This window comes from Crocuta crocuta, unplaced genomic scaffold (assembly GCF_008692635.1).
Source record: "Crocuta crocuta isolate KB4526 unplaced genomic scaffold, BGI_CrCroc_1.0 scaffold662, whole genome shotgun sequence".
Taxonomy (NCBI): Eukaryota; Metazoa; Chordata; class Mammalia; order Carnivora; family Hyaenidae; genus Crocuta; species Crocuta crocuta.
In genome coordinates this window covers 163,651-187,225 of record NW_027533282.1, presented here as the reverse complement: position 1 = coordinate 187,225, position 23,575 = coordinate 163,651, and the positions used below count along the sequence as shown (strand labels likewise).

The following is a 23,575-nucleotide window of genomic DNA, read 5'->3' as shown; positions in this document are numbered from 1 at the left end:
TATCAGGGAAATACAAATCAAAACCACAATGAGATACCACCTCACACCTGTCAGAATGGCTAACATTAACAACTCACACAACAACAGATGTTGGTGAGGATGCAGAGAGAGAGGATCTCCTTTGCACTGCTGGTGGGAATGCAAACTGGGGCAGCCACTCTGGAAAACAGTATGGAGGTTCCTCAAAAAATTAAAAATAGAACTACCTTATAATCCAGCAATTGCACTACTCGGTACTTATCCAAGGGATACAGGTGTGCTGTTTTGAAGGGGCACATGCACCCCAATGTTTATAGTAGCACTATCAACAATAGCCAAAATATGGAAAGGGCCCAAGTGTCCATCAATGAATGAATGGATAAAGAAGATGTAATATATATATATACACACAATGGAGTATTACTCAGAAAACAAAAAGAATAAAATCTTGTCATGTGCAACTATGTGAATGGAACTAGACTAATTTTGCTTAGCATAATGCTAAGTTATGCTTAGTTTGCAAACTGGCAAAATGCCAGTTTGCTTAGCATAATGCTAAGCAAAATTAGACAGAGAAAGACAAATGTCATATGACTTCACTCATATGAGGACTTTAAGACACAGAACAGATGAACATAAGGGAAGGGAAGCAAAAATAATATAAAAACAGGGAGGGGGACAAAACATAAGAGATTCTTAAATATGGAGAACAAACAGAGGGTTGCTAGAGGGGTTGTGGGAGGGGGAATGGGCTAAATGGGTATGGGGCATTAAGGAATCTATTCCTGAAATCATTGTTGCACTATACACTAACTTGGATGTAAATTTAAAAAATAAATTTAAAAAAAAAAAGTTCCGCAAAAAAATAAATAAATAAATAAGAAATGGCTTAAGACAGGGTCTCTTAAACTGGGCTCTGTTGACATTTTGGGCAAGATAAGTCATGTGATGTGCTGCAGTGTGCCTTGCAAAATGTTTAGCTGCATCCCTGGCCTCAACCCTCCAAATGCTAATAATGCCTTCCCCACTGTTGACAACCTTAAATGTATCCAGAGTTTGGCAAATGCCCCCTGGGGCCCCAAATTCTCCCTGGTAGGGGACCACCAGAAGCCAATATAATGTGTCCCAGAGAACTGGGAAGATAACTCTCTGGGCATAATTATCTATTATGTACCTTAATTAAGCAACAATAATATTGGACTAACAAGGCATTGAGAGGGTGTGAATATAGTGAGTGAGAGAGAGAAACTCCAATGTAAGCCTGGAGGCTAGAATTCAAGGGGAGGTGAGGGGAGCCCTGAATTATTTTAGTCCATTTAAATGACTCACAAACGTTCATTAAATTAATTGGTGTCTCACATTCTGAAGAGGATGGCTAAGGAGATATCAAGATGGAGCATTTAGATGATTAAACCAGTACTGAGTGACTACGATGTAATCCATGTCTGGCAATATGTAATTTTGTCACACTCTGACTCTGGGTTTGGGAATTCCAGGCATAGATGGGATTCTCAGTACTCAGTCTGACAAAGATGATTATTTCATTACATTCCTAAATCAAAGTACAGTATAGCCTGGGAGATCCTTAACAGCACTGTCCAATATGTTGTCCAATATGTATTAAGTTTTGATCCCCTCTGCTGAGGTTTAGGTGGTGAATCTGGTGATTCACTTCGTGCAGAAACGGGAGTATTCTGAGGTTAGAACATGTACAGAATCATTGGCAATGGTGTATTAGGGCTGGGCAGGAGACTGACAGGAAAAGACTGAAAGACCAGAGTCCGGGTGGTCTGGGGTGGTGGAAAGAAATGGTTATATATTGTGATGATCTTCGCATCACATGCTAATGCCCACCAGAGAGTATCCACCATGGAAGATACAGCCAAGCTGACAGAAGAGCATGACCAGTTATCAGTCATCCTCTGTTTTCAGCTACCACAGTGCTTGCACAATGGGTACATGAACTTGGAGGCCATAGAGGATGCAATATAGCTACAAAAGGGTTGAACACTATGGAATCCCACATAACTAAGACTGATCTAGCTACTGCCACCACTGAATGTCAGACCTTATAGCAACAGACACTAATGTTGAGGATTTGATATGGCATCATTTCTCATGGTTACCAACTAACTGCTTCATGACAAGTTGACCACATTTGTCCTTTTAATCCTGCAATAGGGGCCAGTTTGATCTCACAGAATAGACATGAATTCTGGGCGCAGGATTTCTTTTCTATCTGCAGCAGCCCCACTCTCTGAAAGTTTATGGAGTTTTTAGTCCAATGGCACAGGATTTCACTAAACTTTGTATCAGACCAGGGGACACATGTTACAGCCAAAGAAAGGAAAGAGTGGGTTCATGACCATGTAACTTACTGATTACTTCATTTATTGCAAGTTACTGGTCTGACAGAGCATTGACACAGCTTGCAAAAGGCACATCTGAAGTATCAGCTCAAACAGTATTCTTCCATGCAATGGCTTCCGCTTGGAGTCAATATACACACTAAATCATATGTGCTGTGACCACAATAAGAAGAGTACACAGGTCACGGGAGATATTGTACCGTCTGTCCTAATAAAGATTCTGTGCTCAGAGGTCCTGGTGGTGTAAAGGGAGTGTACTTTTTCTAGCAAGATTTAGATTTAATTGTAAGTTATGGCTACTACCTGGGATTGGGCTCTTGGGCACAAGAACCAAGAGGCAAGGAGAGGGCATACCATATCAGCAGACATAATTAACCCTAATCTTCAGGAAAAGTTAAGGCTGCAATTATACAAATAAAAACGCCTGGGGGGCCTGGGTAGGTCACGATCTCATGGTTCATGAGTTCAAGCCCCACATCGGACTCTCTGCTGTCAGCATGGAGCTCACTTTGGATCTTCTGCCCCCTCTCTCTCTTCCTCTCTCCTGCTCTTACTCTCTGTCAAAAATAAAACAAACATTAAACAAAAAAAGAAAAAGCTAGTTCACTGAGGTTTATCTGAAGATCTATGTTACTAGACAATACTCACTCCAGAGCTCCCTCCCTGGTTGGACACAGCTTTGTCAGGGCTGGATTGCAATTCCATTTCCCTCTCTGTCCAGCCCTGCTTCCTTTTCTTTCCTTTCACTAGCGTTAAAGGTCTCATAAATATATTATGCCCCAAACACTGCCTCAGTGTCTACTTCCAGAGAACAAATATTGCCAAAACTGTTTCCTAAGTGTTGTACTCATTTGTACACTCTGAGCAATGTATGAAATTTCAAAAAAAAATCCCATCCATACCATGCTTACTGTTTCAGCCTCTTTAATTCTAGTCTGCCTGAGTAGCCATGTGATTTTAATTTGCATTCCTCTAACTTGGAACATATTTTTTATATGTTTATTGTCTATTTGTGTATCTTCCTTGGTGAAGTGGGCGTTCAGTTCTGTCCATTTTATATTAGGATGTGTGTCTTCTAATTATTAAGCTTCAGGAGTACTGCATTCTACATGAGTCATTTGTCATGTGCTTTACAATTACTCTCTTCTGGTTTCTGGCTTGTCTGTTTTCTAAGACTATGTTTGAGGTTCAGAATATTTTAATTTCATTAAGTCTAACTTATCAATTGCTTCTTCTTAGATAATTGTTTAGGACTACAGTCAAATGTAGGCTAACAGTCAGCGCTTCAAGATTGTAATATGAATCTACACACAAAAAACAAACATAAGTAAAGGTAATTTTGTAATTATAAAAGACAGTTTAAATGTATATTTTATCTCCTTTCTCCTCTTCACTGTCTTAAAAAGCAATTTTTATAAAGTGATATGTACGCATTATACTGCTGGCCCTATAACATATAGAAATATAATGTATGTATAATATATTTGAGAGGACAGAACAAAGGAGGTAGACAGACACAATGCTGTATTCTTAGAAATGTTGACAGATGCAGGTGCCTGGATAGCTTGGTCAGTGGAGCTTCCAACTTCAGTTCAGGTCATGATCTCACAGTATGTGGGTTCGAGCTCCAAATGGGCTCACTGCTGTCAGTGCAGAGCCCATTTCTGATCCTCTGTCCCCTTCTCTCTCTGCCCCTCCTCTGCTTGTGCTCTCTGTCTCAAAAAATAAATAACAACAACAACAATTTAAATGAAAGAAATATTGACAGATGATAAATTAATAATTAAAAGAATAATTGTTGGGGTTGTAACATTAATAGATGTATATAACAATACCACAAATAAAGGGGAAATGGAATACAGTTATATTGGAGTCATAGTTTAAATATTGCTATATATCACTGAAATTAAGCTAGTGTACATGTGAAGCTGATTTTGGTAAGATGATTATGGTAGGCCCTATTATAATCACTGAGGAAAACCATCAAAAATATCTAGTGAAAAAGTCGTTAAGGAAGTTAAAATGCTATATAGGGCAATATTAGCTTAATGCAAAAGATAGTAGCAAAGAAGCAACAGAGAAATTTGAAAACAAAACGCAAGATATAAAAAGCAAAAAATTAAATGGCAGATGTAAATCCATCATACCATTCTCAATATTACCATTGAAGGTAATGGATAATGGATTGAGCAGTCCAATCAAAAAGCAAAGTAGTATACAATTCATCCATTTAAAGTTCACAGTTACATGTGTGTGTATATATATATATATACACACACACACATATATGTGGAATAGAGATAGATACATCATGTTAACACTAATCAAAAGAAAGCTAAAGATGCTATATTAATTTCATAAAATAAATAGTTTAAACTAAGAAAAATTATCAAAGATAAATAAAGGTATAATATTTTGATAAAGTGCTTTCCAAAAGACATAACAAATCTTAATATCTATGCACCTAACAGCAGACCATCAAAATATTCAGAGTAAAAATGATAGAATGATAAGGAGAAATAATAGACAAATCCACTTTGATATTTGGAGACTTTAATAGCTCTCTTTCAGTAACTGACAGATCAAAAGCCATCTTTAAACCTAAATTTCCTTCAGAAGTTGAGGACCTTGCCAAAGGATAATGAACAACTTCATTAAATTGTTGATTTGATGACTCTGTTTCACAAACATTTATTGCCAGTTATTTTTTTTTTAAAGTTATACACCTGCTAAAAATAGCTTAACCTGGGTTTAGTGACCATATTCCCTAGTATGTCAACATACATACAAAATAAAACCATGCCTTTATCCTCTATGCTGAAAATACAGGGTTTATACATATATTTTTCCAAACAACAAGCATTTATATCTCACAGTCCTGAAGGCTATTAGTCCAAGGTAAATGTACCTACAGATTTGGTGTCTGGTGAAAGCCCACTTCCTGGTTCATAGACGGCCCTCTTTTCACTGTGTCCTCACAGTGGCTGAAGGGGCAATGGAGCTCTATAGGATCCCTTTTACAAGGCCACTAATCCCACTCATGAGGCCTCCACCTTCATGATCTAATCACTTCCCAAAGAACGACCTCACCTTTTTTTTTTTTTCTAATTCCAGTGTAGTTAACATACAGTGTTATGTAGTTTCAGGTGTTCAACAAAGTTTACTATTATTGAAGTTTATATCTACTATCTTAAAAGCAAAGCCACCTGGGTGGCTCAGTTTGTTAAGCATCCCACTTCAGCTCGGTTCATGATCTCCCAGTTCATGATTTCGAGCCCCACTTCGGGCTGTGTGCTGACAGCTCAGAGCCTGGAGCCTGTCTCTGTTTCTGTGTCTCCCTCTCTCTCTCTCTCTCTCTGCCCCTCCATGGCTCTCACTGTCTCTCTCTCAAAAAACTAAACAAACATTAAAAAAAATTTTTAAGCAAAATATTATTAGTAATATTTAAATTCAAAATTCTACATTAATATGAAATGCATTCATAAATATAAAGGGGAGTGGGAGGAAAGTAATATTTTAGAGTCTCTTTCACCTAAACTTTCTGTTTCTTGAATTTCTTGAGGATCATGTCACGAATCTGCTTGGTCTTGACACTGTAGACAATGGGGTTCATGAGGGGTGGGACCAGCAAGTAGACATTGGCCATGAGCACATGGACAATTGGGGATGCATTCTGCCCATAGCGATGGATCATAGATAGCCCAATCATTGGTGTATAGAAAGTGAGTACAGCACAGATGTGGGAGATGCAGGTGTTGAGGGCTTTCACCCTCTCTGTCTTAGAGGCAATACTCAACACTGTGCCAAGGATGAGGATATAGGAGAGGAGCAAGAGCACTGAATCAAGTCCCATGGAGCAGATGACCACCATGAGGCCATAGATGCTGCTGACCCAACGGCTGGATACAGTTGTCTTTATAAGGTCCTGATGCAGGCAGAATGGGTAAGAGAGAACATTGACAGAACGATATTGAAGTCTCTTTAGGAGGAAGGAAGCTGGAAAGACCAGTGCCAAGGCCCTTCCAGCAATTGCTAACCCGATCCCAGTGATTACACCATTGGTTAGAATGGCTGCATAGCGCAGGGGCTCTCGGATTGCTACAAAGCGGTCAAAGGCCATGGCCAACAGCACAGCTGACTCAATAATTGAGAAAACATGAATGAAGTACATCTGGACCAGACAAGCATTAAAGGAGATCTCCCGGGCATAGAACCAGAAGACACTAAACATGGTAGGTAAGGTTGTAGTAGACAGGCCCAGGTCAGTAAGTGCCAGCATTGATAGAAAGTAGTACATTGGTTGGTGGAGGGAAGGCTCAGTTCTGATGATAAATAGGATGGTGATGTTTCCTACAATGGAGGTGGCATACACCAAGAAGATGGGGATGGAAATCAAGCTGTATCTGCTTTCAAGGCCTGAGAGGCCTGTCAGGAGGAAGCGAGGGTACTGGGCAGAGTTATTGAAGACAGACATTGTGGTGATGGAGATGTCTTCAGTCTAAGTGGGAAGATGAGAACCTGAAACAATTTGGGTACAGACAGTATTATAAGAAGCAGCAATGCTCTGACACATGTACTGTATAGACTCCTTCCAATCATTCTTTGCTTATTGTATATAATTACCACCTGTATTTATTATTTTGCCAATTAACTTATTCTTTCACCATTGTATATTTATTGAAAACATAGTTTATAAAAGGAAAACTGGTCATGCTATAATGTAGAGAAATATATAAAAACTGCCTTCAAATATTTAGAATCTAGGAAATTAAGCTAAAATTAAAGTAGTAGTTTAATATAAGGCCCTACAAACACAGAAAAAGGAAAGTAGCCTGACCCAAAGATGTCAGGGAAGATTTATTGAAGACGATTCTTGAATTAGGTCTCAAACGACAAGAATGAGCTGGATGGGAACAAAGGGCTGAGTTGGGCACTCTGTGCTGATTGGCTCCCAGACAAGCGCAGGAAGATATCACCATTCCAAGTGTAAATGAATATAATTGGGCAAAACTAGGATAGGGTGGTTCTTCAGATGGTTATTGGAGTGAAGACTGAATAGAAACGGATCAGAATTTCTGAAGGAACTTGTATATAAATGTAAAGAAGTTCCTCTCCATCTTAGAAGACTCAATATAGTCATTTTAATAAAAAGTAAACAATATTTATATTATAAACAGATTTATATTATATTGCTGTCAAACTAGAACCAATGTTAAGAATGGACTAAAGTCTGGCAAAAGAGAAGGCATGGAACTCATTTTGAAGGCTATTGTAGTATTTTTTAAGTGGATGCAAGTAACATGTGGGATTATAAAGGATAAATGGATATAAATGTTGTATGGAGAGAAAAAATATTGGTTTCATAATCATATGGTAGGAATGAGAAAAAGAAAACAAAAACAGGACAAGTTCAGTTATTTGGTAGATTTTGGAGTCATCTACTGAAAAAACAAAAAGCAAAAATTTGAGGAGCTCAGGAAAAGTTTGTGAAACTAGCAGGGAAGAATAATTCCATGTTGTTAGGAGAAATTTGAAGCATGTGTGTCAAGGGGCTAGTGGTATATTGGGTTCCACAGAGAGTTGTCAAAAGGGAAATTATTTCTACTCAAGAAAAATTGGAAAGATGCCTAATGGAGACAGAGAAAACATTTCTTAAAAAAATAAAAAAAATAAAACTAGCAATAACCAAAAAGAACACACGGCATGTTATAAGAAGAGTGAAAGAGTTTTAGTGCTCAGGGTTCAGGTACCCAGTAGATAGGATGTGCTGTAGGGAACATGGGAGGCAAAGTTTACCAGGGACTGGAGAAGATGAGGCATTCTACTAAGAACCCTAAGACTGATTACTTAGCAACATGATGGCCACCCAATTCCACTTTCTTTAGGCACTAAACATCAAAAATATTTTTTTCACTAACATTATCTGATGTCAAAGTTCCTCCAAAATTCACATGGCCCCCAACCTATCCTGTTCCATTAATACAATTACATTTCATAGTTTTCTCTGACAGACTTAATTAAAGTAACGAATTCCCTAACCACCTACAGAGATCACAGGAGCCTTTCCACCCTGAAACCATCTTCCTCCCATTTTAGGAAAGTTAACAATGAAGAGCAGAACTGCTTTACATATCCTCATCCTGTGATTAAATACTATTCTATTTATAACGTATTAAGTTACTAGTCTTTATATACCTCCCTCAGTGTCCTAGCTCTTCATGTCACAGTCTTCTCCTGGTCTCCTTTAACATCACTTGAGCAATAATTGTCATTAGATTGGCATTTGTGCACACTTACTTTCTTCTTCCTTGATACCCTCCCTCAAATCTGTCAATATCCTCAGAGACATCATCCTGCCCAAGTATGCCAAGTCTTCCCTTTTAGATCACCTTTCCTGCTACTTCATTTTAAAGATTCCTCTCACTTTGGATATTCATAATCCATCTTCCATAAATGGGTCTATTGGATGTAGACACAAGTACCTTGCCCTCAAGTGGCTACTCTTCTGGAGTCAGAGGAAGTCTGATGACAGCTGTCATTTACCACCTCTATCACTTTGGACACATTACTAAACTTTGAGCACAAGAAAACTGGGAACTGTATTGTCCTACTTCAGAGATTACTCAAGAAAATGTATCTTGGGGCACCTGGGTGGCTCAGTTGGTTAAGCGTCTGACTTCGGCTCAGGTCATGATCTCATGGTTTGTGGGTTCGAGATTCATGTCGGGCTCTGTACTGACAGCTAGCTCAGAGCCTGGAGCCTGCTTCGGATTCTGTGTGTGTCTCTCTCTGACCCTCTCCTGCTTATGCTGCTTCTCTCTCTCTCTCTTTCTCTCTCTCTCAGAAATAAATAAAACATTTTAAAAATAAAAAAAAAAAAGAAAATGTATCTAAAGTGTTTGGCACAGAATCTGAGCCCTTGAGCTTAAGTGAAGAAAAAGTCTTCTTTTCTTTGGGTTTAAGATACTTCGGGCTTAAGTGAAGCAAAATGTTAATGGAGGTGCTGAAGTAGAGACAAACTTAAGCTTATCATCCAAAAACAACAGTGACCGAAAGGCAGTGACCTGGAGTACCCGAGTTATCACTTATAAAGATATTACTCCTCAGGGCTTCTCTTGAAAATTATTTTGCCTAATTCCTTTTTTGGCTCATAATATTGGCAAGTGTATAGGATATATGTGAGAATAAGATAGAAGACGTCCTCAAATCACCATGAATATTATCATCATCATTTTAACATAATTTTTAGTTAATATCAGATAGCTTTTTTCAGAGAACAGAGCTCAGTACATGGGTTCCCATCATGTGCACTGTCTATACCTAGAGATGAGTTTACAATCCCAGGGCTCTTCTGGGCAGCCTTTGAGGATGACACTCTGCTCACTTTGAGGAAATGGTACTCTGTACCTCTGACCTCTCCTAAAACTGCAAATGCACATGAGCAATAGCCAGTCTTACCTTTTGACTTGCTCTCCTACTTCCTGGATTCTTCAAATACATTCATTAGGTACTAATCTCCTGCCCAGTTTTTCCCGCTTCAGAAGCCTTTCTTAGACACACCTGAGTCCTCGAGTGTAAACAACCATCCACCCTGCTACAGATTTGCTGGGCTCCAGTCTGCCAGACCTTGACTTGTGGCACCTCAACCAAGGCACTGAATCTGGATATAAAAGAAGAATAAAAAACACAGTGGATCCTGAGGGAGACAGTTCCTCAAGGAAGCTTTGATGCCCTGGGTGAGGCATCTGCTTCTCCTTCAGCAACTCCAGAGCCAAGATAACATGCTTGCTCTCAGCTTCTTTGACTCTGCCAGCCAAGTGCTTTATCAGCACTACACTTCTGGGCTTTGACTACTCCAAATTGCACACCCCCTCTTCACTAGCCATCCTCTCAGGGCCAATTTTGTTTTCTTAATGCAACCTTCAGAGAGGATGAATGTCACTGGAGACTTTGCTCCTGCTCTGATAACAGAGATGATTGTGCCCAATTCCCAAACTGGGAGTCCAGATTTGGCAGCAGTTGGGTGGTGCCTGGAATCATCTGATGGAGAAAAACAATGGACTTGGTCAGAATAATGAACTAGAGAACGCCTGTGCTTGAATAACCAGAGATAGCAGTTACTAGCTGTTGAATGGCAGGAAAATTACAGTAGTCCCCCCTTACCTGTGGTTTCACTTCCTGTGGCTTCAGTTACTCAAGATCAACTGTGGTCTGGAAGCAGATGATCCTCCTTCTGATATATCGTCAGAAGGTCAGTGCAGCCTAATGCTGCCTAACCCTATGTCACAATGCCTACATCAGTCACCTAACTCCATCTCATCATGTAGGCATTTTATCATCTCACATCATCATAAGAATAGTGCGTACAGTGCAATAAGATATTTAGAGAAAGAAGAGACCATATTCACATAATTTTATTACAGCATATTGTTGTATTTTATTATTCATTATTTTATTATTTTATTATTATTTTTTATTTTAAATTATTTAAAATTATTTATTTTAAATAAATAAATTATTATTTATTATTATTTTATTATTACTATTTTATTATTCATTAAGGTTGTTAATCTCTTTTAGGGCCTGATTATAAATTAAAATTTATCATATGTATTCATGTATAAGAAAAGAAAAACATAGTATGTATGGGGTTTGGTACTATCTGTGGTTTCAATAATGCACTGGGGTCTCAGAATGTATGCCCATAGATAAGGGGGATTAGCACTATAATCAGAATTTTAGGTCATATTTTTACAACTATATAATACGAATAATGAGACCCACTTTGTTGAGCCGCTGTGAGGAATGCAAAAACTTCTGTGTAGAGTTAAGTTTATCATAAACAAAAAAAAAGCTATGAGATTCATATATGGCAGGCTTATAATACTTAACGCTTTTACCAGCAATCTGATAGAAGGGTAGACATTCTACTTTCTTCATCCAGCAAAATGTTCTATTTAGTCTGGTCCACAAATCTGCCTCTGAACAAGCTTGAGATATTATATTAAATGGTAAAGACAAAAGGGTGGTAGAATACAAAAAGAGTTACACACCTATATCCTCACTATCTAGCAAAGAAATGAAGGTCCCATTTTTTAATTTGTTCATTCCCAAATCACACGTGCAGTAGATATGAGAGTAGAATACGGGTTTGCCCAATTTCCACTGCTGTTTGCCTTCAGGAAAGTCACCTCAGTTATGTTGGTGCTGTTTTCTAAGACCAATTTTGTTTTCCTTTTTGTCATAACTCACAATGTAACTACCAACATTTCTCTATTCACAGAGTAAACTGTCTCTTGGATACATCATTTTGTTTCCATTATCTTCCATGTAAGATCAATTCAAGTAATTTCCAATAAAATCTCAATTCAGGGCAACATGACTTCATGCTGGTTTTTAGGGATGCTGCAGCTGTCTCTGAATATATTCTTAATACCCCACCTGAAATTCCACTTTTCCAAAATTTGATTTTATGATATTTTGCTGCTCTAAAGTGTTAACGCCTATATAAGATTTTCCTAAAATGTACAATAAACCTCTATATGAATAGAATTAATATTCTATTCATCAAACAAATAAAGTAAGCCTCAGTCAGTTATGCTTGGGAAAACAGCAGATAGTAAAATATTGGTTCCCAGGCGCTGGGGGTAGAAGACGGTGTGGATAGGAGAGATAATATTTAAGTGTACAAATTTGCAGTTAGAGTAAATAAGTTCTATAGGTCTTAATGCACAGTAGAGTGAATATAGACAACAATATTGTGTCACAATCATCAAACTTGCTAAAAGACTAGATCTTAATTATTTCAACCACACAAAAGAAATCATAATTATGTGGTGTGATAGGGATACTGTCACTACAATGAAAGTCATATTTCCAGTGACAGTACATAATATGTAATCACCATGTCATAGGAAATGACAGATGTCAAACATAATTAAACAATTTTATATATCCTATATATACATTTAAGTTTACTTATTTATATTAAGAAAGCGAGCATAGGAGGAGAAGAGAAAGAGGAGAGAGAGAATCCTCAGCAGGCTCTGCACTGTCTGTGGGGGCAGTTGGGGGCTCGATCTCACAAACTGTGCGATCATGACCTGAGCCAAAAGCAAGGGTTGGATGCTTAATTGGACTGAGCCACCCAGGTGCTCCTTTTTTATGTAAAATATATATTTTTTAAAAAGCAAACCACAAAAGGAACCCTGTACATTGTAATACCATCGCATGTAAACATTTATATTGTAGGCTAATATTTCAGATATATCCAGCACTGACAAAACCTATTTAACAGAGTTTAACCCAGGCTTCTCCAGACACATTTTATCCAGACAGCACTTATTAAGATCTGAAATTTGTGGGCCACCTGGGTGGCTCAGTCAGTTTGGCACCTGACTTCAGATCAGGTCATGATCTCACAGTCTGTGAGTTCAAGCTCCACGTCAAGCTCTGTGCCCCTCTTTTTTTCCACCTCCCCCCATGCTTAAAGCAGTGTTTGTCAACTTTGACACTATTGACATTGGACATTCTTTGTGTCTGCTGATAGTGCAGAGCCTGGAGCTTGTTTCAGATCCTGTCTCCCTCTCTCTCTGCCTCTCCTCCACTCACACTCTGTTTCTCTCTCTCTCACTCTCTCTCTCTCTCTCAAAAATAAATAAAAACATTATAAAAAATAAACATTAAAAAATATCTGAAATTCGTGTTCTGCAGAACTCAGTTTGAGAATGGCAGCTGAGAGAATCACTGATTTAAGGCAATAATTCTCAACAAGAAGGAATTTTTCCTAACAGGGAATATTTGACAGTGTCTGGGAACTCTTTTTGGTGTCAAATCTGTGGAAATGTTAATGATATCTAGCTTGTAGAATCTAGGGAATGCTTCAAAACATCCTTCAATGAGCAGGACAGGCTTTAAAACAAAGAATGTCCAATGTCAATAGTGCCAAAGTTGACAAACGCTGCTTTAAGCAAGGGGGAGGTGGAAAAAAAGAGGGGGAACAAAACTCAACTAAAAATCAATATTGTGTGTATAATTCTCAAGGTAACATGAAGGCAAAGAGCACGGGCTCCAGAACCATGACCAGAAAGATCATGGAGTGGAGATCCAGAGCTCCTTATCTTTGAATCCCAGTTCTAGCACTTATGTACTATGTAACCTAGGGGACATTACTTAGTCATTTTTGCCCCTGTTTCCTTATGCATACAGGGAGTTCATAAGAATTTTTCTCTATCTCCTATGATTTTTAAATGTTCAATGAGTTTATATATTGCTTTTAGAATATATTGAATACTCAATAACAGATAATCAAAAATTTATTGCCTGTTCCTTTGATATAGAATTGCTATTAAATTATTCTTAGTATTCTGCCAGGCTACCATTTCTGTGACCTTTTATTTTGTGCCCTGAGCTGAAACTTCTTTCAAAGACTCTGCAAAGGGTACATCAAATTTGGTAGTCATCAAATAATTAAGTCATAAGGATAATTTGTCTGGATCTGATCTAATGAGTATTAGAGTACCTTTTAACTACAATTTGGATTTACACATATATTTATTTTCAGAAGGAAGATTGTCTTCCCCTTGGGAGGTATACATCCAGTTTAGATAAGTTGCATTTCACATATTAACATGTTAATATGTGAAAATCATGTTAATTCACATAGTAACATGTTGACATTCTAAAATGTACATTGTATATTGTATCAGATGAGTTTGGCTTTGGGGATTCTGCTCTCTTACTATCTTATTAGTCATAAAATATTAATAAGATTGATTTTTTTCTGAAAAGGTAAAATAATCTAGCAAAAATATGAACAAGAAAACCAACTGATAATCTTCTTAATGATATTTTTCAATTTCTATTTACCTGCATCTAACTCAATAAGAATTTAGTTTAAATGATTAGTTACACTATTTATTCTTTCCTATTGAAGATTAATCACTAATCCCATTTTCCCAGTTACCAGGATAACACCATTCTCCCAAATCTTATTCAATTTCATTATTTTTCACAAATCTTTACCATATAATCTAATAGTCACATTAATCTTTCTCTGAAATAAAGTTTTATATACCTGTTGGTTGAGCTGATGGGGGAGTAAATGGTGCACTGCCCCATTTCACAGTGAGGTTTCTTTACCATGGAAATAAATTTAGTGTATTTAAATAGAAGGGTTGTTAGACTTGTTTTATAATTTAATATCATTCAGACTTAAAATTACTTTGCTATTAATTCATATCATAAGCAGAATTAAGATAACAGTATGTGTGTTTGTGTGTGCATGTGTGCGTGTGTGTATGTGCATCTGTATGTGTGTGTGTTGGGAAATCTGGGAAGCTTTAAATTTCCTAACATGGTATGTTCACATAAACACAAGTTCATCATTGAACCTGGTTCAAAGAGTCCATGTAGAGGATGTGTGAAAACTGACAGTGGAGAGTGGTATGGTTTAACAAGTGCAAATTAATGAAAACCAGTTATTAGATGGGAAAGTATTTGAATCTTATATCCTATTATGAGCATTTCTTAATCCATCTGCATCTGTATCACTTTATTGAGGCATATTATAGACACAGGGTTCAGAGCAGTGGAAAAGAGAAATCATAGCTTCTTTCCTCAAGGCACTTTATTTGGTATCTTGATCAAGTCTTCCCTGAAATAATTTGCTACAGTGTGTTACCAAAAGAGAAAAAAGATGAAAATGAAAACAAACAGACATATAGAGAATAGAATAATTGGAATGTGAGATAGTCAAAGATTCTAAGATATGGTGAAGATACATGAGAGAAGAGAATAACACAGAACCAATATTTGAGAGACAATGGCCAAGAAATTTCCATCTGAAACTAATGTTCTGCAGATTATCAGAAATCTATGTCTTTCTTGAAACCTTTATTTGAATGTTTTATAGAGAGAAAACCCAGGCCCAGATGGCATCTTTAATGAATAGCTTAAAACATAAAAGAAGAATAACAGAAACCCTATACATGTGTTTCTAAAGAATATAAAAAGAAGGTTCACTTCTTAAAGACTTTTATGAGGGAAGTATAACCTGTATTCCATAACCAGAAAATGATATCACAGAAAATAAATATTAAAGGCCAAAATATCCTGTAAAATTGATTATTAAATCCCAAACAAAATATTATCAAATCTAATCCAGTAATTGTGTGTACACACACATGCATACATACTCCATGATCCTCTTGGATTTTTATGAAAATACATAATCAATATTAAATTTAGTCAAGTATTTTTCTACATCAGTCTGGAATCACAAATTATTTTCTCTTTTTTGTGTGTTTAATTCAAGGATCAAAGTTGTTTTGTATGCAAAAATCACACAGTGATTTATATACATGTAATATAAATAAGTGAATATGGTATATATGTAATATGGTGAATATAGTATATATGTAATATAGTAAATATAGTATATATAATACAGTGAATATAAGAATATAATATAATACAGTAAAATAATACTTACAATGCTCCTTAAGACATTAAGCTAAAAACATGAGAATTTCATTGATCTGATTTTAAAAAACAATAATAAACCTGATATACAGTTTCTGGTTTTTCATGTGAGAAGCTCAGAGTCACCACTCTGTCGTAACAATGAGGAAAAAACTGAAGAGACTGAAAATCGACATCTCTTCTTGGATCCGTGAGAAATGAAAGGACACAGGGCAAATTACCACCCTGAAGAGTGGAGAGTCAAACAGGAAATATAAGGAGTCACCACTTACAGATTAGAGGCTCATAAGCAAGATGGTTACAGGAACTGCCACTAAGGTAGGAAAATCTGAACTAAATGAACAGGTTGCTGGAGGCTCAGCGTGTACAAGTCTGAGAGTTAAAAAACCTAGGAGGACCCAACAATGGCAGGGTGAGGGGGGATAAGATTGTGTGATATTTGGCTCCAGTAGCTTTTCAAAGCTCCTACAGTAAACATCTGAGAAAAATCCCCTCAGACTCCTAGCAAGGAGAGGGGGGAAAGGAACCATTCTGAAATGTGCCATGGCATTCTGTTGCTTTTAACAAGGCCTCAGGAGAAACTAGTTAACCAAAGCCTAACCTGTTACGGATTTAGCACCTACCTGACCTTAGGAAAAATAAATACCCAACTCCAGCCCCCTCTAGCCTTCCATGTGGGAAAAGGATATATCCAACTACAGTCCACTCTAGCCATCCTGTTTTGTCTAAGAAAGGAGAATTAAAAACAAAACAAAACAAAACAAAGCAAAACAAAACAACACAATTGAGAAACACTTATGAAGTCCAAATTCCAGGAGCATAGGCTCACCAAAAGACTGAAACTATAGGGTGTTTCTCCTCCCCCATACCTTATTAGACATTAATAAAGCCCTATGTAAAGCAGTTCCTTTTACCTGGTACATCGTGACCAACTGTCAGTCGGAGGGGGGGGCATACTAAAATGTTAAAATTACAATTTGAAGAGACAGAGCAAGCATCAGAACTAGGCATGACAAGGATGGTGGAATCATCAGACCAGGAATTTAACATCCCTATGATTAATATGCTAAATGCTCTAATGAGTAAAGTAGACAGCATGAAAGAACAGATGGAATGCCTAAGCAGAGAAAAGCAAAAACTAAGAAAGAACCAAAAAGAAATGCTAGAGATCAAAAGCACTGTGATAGGAAAGGAGAATGCCTTGAAGGCCTTTTGAGTACATTAGACATGGCTAAGGCTAAGCTATGAAACTACTAGAATATAATGTAAGAGAAAAAGTACATGACCTGGGCTATGGCAATGACTTTTTAGATATGACATCAAAATCCCAATCCATGAAAGAAATAATTGATAAGTTGGACTTTATTGAAATGAAAAGTTTCTTCTCTATGAAAGATAGTGTCCAGAGAATGAAAAGACAAGCCACAGACCGAGAAAATATTTACAAAGACGAATCTGGTTAAGGAGAGCAGTCCAAAACACACAAAGAACTCTTAAAATACAATAAGAAAACAAACAACCCAATTAAAAAATGGGGCAAAGACCTTAACAGACACTTTGCCAAGTAATATATACAGATGACAAATAAGTATATGTAACATGCACTACATCATGTGTTGTCAGGGAAATTAAAATTAAAATAGCGATGAGACTACACATCTATTAGAAGGGCCAAAATCTGGAATGCCGACCATACCAAATGCTGACAAGGATGTGAAGCAATAGGAACTCTCATTCACTGCCCTTGGGGAAGCAAAATGGTATAGGCACGTTAGAAGACATTTTGGCAGTCTCTTACCATACAATCCAACAATCATGCTCTCTGGTATTTACCCAAAGTTCAATATTATGTCCACATAAAAACCTGTACACAGATGTTTGCAACAATTTTATTAAATGCCAAAACTTTGAAGCCAACCAGGATGTCCTTCCTTAGGTGAATGGACAAATATTCTATGGTAAGTACAGACAATTGAGAATCAGTATTTAAAAGAAATCAATTATATAGAAAATTAATAATATAGAAAAGTTAAAATTANNNNAATTTTAATAATGTAAAATATTAATAATTAACAATTAAATAAATTTAATAATATAGAAAAAGAAAATGTGATCTCTCTGCTTCTGTGACTTCATTTCGTGTCCCTGAGCCCAGAGATTTTCTGGTTCAGTATTTCCATAGAATAAATCTCACATCTTCTGCCAGTGTAGATTAATTACTCCAAAATCCATAGGGAAATCTAACATTATTTTTTAGCCCAAAAAACAGAGATAAAAAGTTAGGAGCTGATTTTTTAAGAAATGACCATTTGAATTAGAGAGCTGACCAAATGTCATTTAAAATTTTTGACACAAATAACCTCAATATGCAGTTCCTCTTCTCAATTTAGCTAAGTAAGAGTCTCCATTTTCTGTCTGTGCTTATACTCAATGCTTAGGAGTGCAGGAATAAGAATTATTTCCCTTCTCTCAGACTCACACACTGAGTTTGGCTTTCTACTTAAGACTAAAGTCAAAAATCATCGCCACATCCTCCTACTTTATTCTACCTGCCTGCAAAAGGATGCCTCTGAGAATTTTATTTCATCTTTGTCACAGGTTTTAGGGGGAATCACAGGATTCTCTAAGAAAGCAGACTGTGAGGTAAAATTTAGTGTGGAATATGTATCAGATGGAGAGTCCTCGGGATAAAGTATCAAGAAGAAAAGAGATGCAAGTAGGATTCTCAGAAGGAGAATGAGCTGTGAGTCCGGTCTGATGCCAGCTTTGTTCAATACCACAGAGAGTCCTGGAAGTAAAGTTGTCTGGGCGAATTCTTTTGCATTGGGCCATAAGCGTCTGGCCTTTCTAACTTCTACCGCTGTGGTTGATAGGTCATATCTGCAGTGGAGACAATGCTTGCAGGGCCTGAAAGTCCAAGGCTCTCTACGGACACTTCCAGTAGATGTGGCTACAAATCCTTCACCAAAGTGGGATCTGGACAGTTCATGTTCATGTCCATTACAACCCATTTCAGAGTTCTCTCTGTCTCTCTGTCTCTCTCTCTAAGTTTATTTATTTTGAGAAAGAGAAAGAGAAAACCAGAAAGAGAGGGGAAAAGAAAATCCCAAGCAGGCTCCACACTGTCAGTGCAGAGCCTGATGTAAGGTTCAAATGCATGAAACACGAGGTCATGACCTGAGCCGAGATCAAGAGTCAGACACTTAACTGAGTGAGTCACCCAGGAACCCCCAGAATCATTTCTCTTTTGAGGTAATGTGAAAGAGTTTGGGCAAGTCCCAAGTTTCTCCTGGAGATGGGAGTATATTACTAACACATCCTCTTTCTAGTCTTTGTTTTTCTTTTTCTTCATGCTACCTCCCCTTCCTGGAGTACCTTGCTCAGTGGTGTGCTGGTAAATGCTTAGCAACCAACTCTCTAGGAAAAATTTTAAAAGCCATGGTATGTAGTGTTTGTCTATGTCCATTGTGTAAATATTCCCACCATAACCAATTTCAAACTCTCGGTGTTTTACAGAACATGGATTTGGAACAAGATGTTGTACAATTGGCTTTCATAAACCAGGGAAGACAACTTCAGCCCACCACTTCCTTTCATACTTAGTCCAGCTGTCAAGAATGAATTTAAACCACAAGGCACAGCTAAAGTGTCAATTAGTTCAATCCAATCTTTAATAACAATAGTGCACTATTTATTTCAATGATAGCATCTGTTAACTACTAATCTTTTTACATATATGTCTCCACGATTGAACATTAATTATTTAACATTAAGATCACGCATTCTGTATTTTATATATCCACAGTATTGAAAGCAATAACCACCACAAGAAGTATTTCATGTTTCTCAGTATGTTTTTCTTGGATGAGTGAATAGGCAATATCATTTTACACTTACAACTATTTTATGAGTACTCATGCTAGTTGGGGAGACCAGCCTCAGAGTGATGTGTTAGTGTAGCAGAGACTCCATGCTCAAAAAGGTTTTGCACAGCTGAGAAGAAAGTATGAATTAAGCACTAAAATATCACCAATGAAAGCATATGTATAAATCCTGTTAGTGAAGAAGAAAAATAAGTAATGGGTTATTGACAATAATGAAACTGAGAAAGACAATGCTATTGAAAATCTACACATACATGGAAGACAAGAGGAGAAAATCTTATTAAAAGATAAGGATGGTTACTTTGCACAAGTCCCAACCCACTCACTAGTGGTTAAGACTGATTAAGACATGAAATTCTGTGCTATTGAACAGGAAATCACATTTGTCTAGATATTTAGATTGTCGGGCTTTCTAGAATAACTGTCATATGTCTGTCTGCTTCAGTATTTGCTGATGCACAGAAGAAGCTGATAGATAGATATATCTGGGGATAGATCTGGCCAGGAGAGAAAAAATACATTACTGCCCAATGATGAAGTGAAAACTTTAGTCTATAGCCAACAACAACAGTAGCAGTCCAAAGTCTGGTCAAAAACTCCAGTTCCAAACTTGCCCCAAGAAGTCAGAAATATTTCATAAATAAATATGAAACTTGGCATGAAAAACACAATATGGGCAGATGAGAGACAGAGATTGATTTCTTGTTCATAAACATGAGAAACTATATAAACAGTTGTATTTCATAAAGTTTTTGCTATTATTGTCATTCATACTAATAATTTAACAATATTAACAAAATTATATAGTTTTCAAAAGAATCTTTTTTACACACATTGTCGCTTATAAGTCTCATAATTATTTTGGGGATAGAAAAGAACACACTTAGTTTGGCTATGAAAACCCTGAATCATGATGATTAACTGAGGTTACATATCTAGGAAGTGAAAGAATTATAGATTTAACCAGATGATCATGTTCCAAATATTTTACTTCTCTTCTACTCAGATAGTTGCCTCAAGATTTTTAATGGGAAAACTTTAGGATAGAGGTTATTTAACGCCCCCTGCATAGTCCAAATTTGCGAAGAATTCTTACACGAATCTGCTTTGTTCTGATGCTGTAGACAATAGGGTTAAGCACTGGTGGGGAAAGCAGGTAAATATCAGCCATGACGATGTGAACTCTGGGAGACAGATGTTTCCCAAAACGATGGACCATTGACACCCCAATAACTGGCACAAAGAAAATGAGCACAACACAGATATGGGATACACATGTGTTGAGTGCCTTCAGCCGCTCTTCGTGAGATGCAATGCCCAGCACAGCATTCAGAATCAGGACATAAGAAAGAAGTATGCAGACTGAATCCGCACCCAGTGTGGTGATGACTACACACAGCCCATAGACACTGCTGATCCTAGCATCTGAACAGGATAATTTCAGAACATCTTGGTGCAAACAGAAGGCATGAGAAAGGGCGTTGACATGACAGTAGTGATAACGTCTCAGTAGCAAAGGTGTAGGAAGTACAACTCCCATGCTTCTTAGCAAGCAGGCCAAACCAATATTGCCTATTACACTGTTGTTAAGGATGGTGGCATAGTGCAGTGGACGGCAGATAGCAACAAAACGGTCAAAGGCCATGGCCAACAGCACCGAAGACTCCAGGAATGTGAATGTGTGGATGAAAAAGAGCTGAGCATAGCAAGCACTTGCCTGGATCTGTGGAGCATCCAGCCATAACACAGCAAGCATGGTGGGAAGTGTGGACATGGACATACCTAGGTCAGTCAGGGCCAAGATGGAAAGGAAGTAGTACATGGGCTGATGGAGTGATGACTCTATCCAAATGACAGAGAGGATGGTAACATTACCAATAAATGCTACCAAGTATGCAAGACAGAATGGGACTGAGAACCAAGAATGGACACACTCCAATCCAGGAAATCCCCTCAAAATAAATACAGGCTCCATGGTGTTATTGTTATTCCAGACGACCATGGTGACCCTTGGCATACGGTGAAGAATCTTTTTCTGCTAGCCTTTTTTATCCCTCAAAGTTATCCCTTGTGAACATAAGCAGTGTGATCTGTGTGCAATGTATCTTTCCTGTAACCTGACAGAGAAAAGAAGGAGGTACCTCTTATGGTTCCTACATAAGAAACAATTCCCAGTATCAAAGAGCACTAAATTCCAGAACAAAAGTATGTACCACACAACTCTGGTCATCTCTGACAAGAACTCTTTTGAATTTGCACCGAGGACACTAAAAATGGAAGCAGCAAAAGAAGAAATAAAGAAATCTTTACCAAGCATCACAAAAATGAAAATGGAGAAAACCCAGAGTAAATGTCTATGGATTTGCATAAGCTTCCTGTCAGTGATGTTCTTGAGTTAATCATTTGTTGTTTCTAGCCTATCGCTTAATTCACAGCAACTGAATTGTACCCAGGGACTCAACATAATTTCCCTTCATATTTCTTTTTATTCAATGCTTTATAGTACTTAAAAATTGAGCATATCTCATATTTTAATAATAAAAAATAAATACCACATTGTATAAAAAGGGCAAATGAAAAAGAGTAAAGTTCATAATCCTAGCACACCTTCATATCTTTTAGCTCTTTAATATAGCAATTTTTCCTTAACTGAAACTCCTCACAGTAATGGGGAAAATATGTATTATGATAAATATATCACAATGGTCACAATAAACTATTAAAGCTCTTCCTGTATATTTAAATCAGATATCTGTAATAATGGGTAGCATCCACTTCATTTCTGTTTATTATTTCTTGCTTCTTTTTCTCAAAATGATACTTATAATTACATTTTTAAAAATATTCAGCCTGGGGCACTTGAGTGGCCCAGTCGGTTAAGTATCCAACTCTTGATCTCTGCTCAGGTCATGATCTCAAGGTTCATGGGTTCAAGCCCCGCATCAGGCTTCACACTGACAGTGTGGAGACTGCTTGGGATTCTTTCTCTCTCTGCCCCTCCCCCTCTTGTGCGCTCTCTGTCTCTCTCTCAAAAAATAAACATTAAAAAATAAAATAAGTTATTAAAAAGATTTTCAACCTAAATATTAGTTTTTCCAGTTTTATGACTCATTTGCACCTACCTGCATGAATCCATAGCAATCCCAGAAGTGTAGCCTTTACATGCACCATCAGTGCCGTTTAGAAACAATCAGTTTCTTTTTCATTTTTCAAAATAGAATTCTAATGTCTGGTTTTACTCTCCCTGAACAATCTTCACTGTAATTGCCTCTGCTGATACTGGCCTTAGTACTCCCCTGGTTGATGGCATTGGGCACAGCTAAGCCCTATGCAAATCTTTGCCCCTTTAGTTCTCTGGATCCTTATTTTAAGCCTGTCTAATGCCATTGACTGTCCCTGAGAAAATTCTTCACTTACCCTGCCTTTTAAAGTCAGACATCTCTGCTGCAATGTCTCAGCATCTCCCTCATCCTTCCTTAGAGACACATAGTCTCTGAACTCTAAAACGTCTAACACAGATTTCAGCCGTGGCCTGAAGTGAAGATCTTTCCAAATGTAGCCCTAGACTGATCATTGGTTCACTAATCTTTTATTGTCTGTATTTTGTTTCATAAAAAAATCTTTTTTTTAAAAAAACTTTCCCCCTCTTGACTGATTCTGATCTCCATTTTATAGTGTGAACACTGAACAATCTGTCATTCCCGAGAAGACTTTAGCTTAGAATCTACAGCTGAGAAACAAAAGGAAACACCAAGCCATCCTCTCCATGTAATAAGACAGATTTGTCATTCTCTCCTTTTTCCCCCAAGTCCAGGCACCCAATCACCTAGGAGTAGGGCACCTCCCTAGTCCTCTTCTCCA

The 23,575-nt window shown here is 37.4% G+C and overlaps 2 protein-coding genes across 2 annotated transcripts; both read right to left on the bottom strand.

Moving 5' to 3' along the window:
- Positions 1-5,880: 5,880 nt before the first annotated feature.
- LOC144218267 (olfactory receptor 51G2-like) lies at positions 5,881-6,822 on the bottom strand. The gene has a single exon (XM_077748124.1). The coding sequence runs from the start codon at positions 6,820-6,822 to the stop codon at positions 5,881-5,883; it is 942 nt and encodes a 313-aa protein (XP_077604250.1).
- A 13,946-nt stretch (positions 6,823-20,768) lies between these two features.
- On the bottom strand, positions 20,769-21,731 carry LOC144218245 (olfactory receptor 51L1-like). The gene has a single exon (XM_077748103.1). It carries the CDS (start codon positions 21,729-21,731, stop codon positions 20,769-20,771), a length of 963 nt encoding a protein of 320 aa, XP_077604229.1.
- Positions 21,732-23,575: the final 1,844 nt, after the last annotated feature.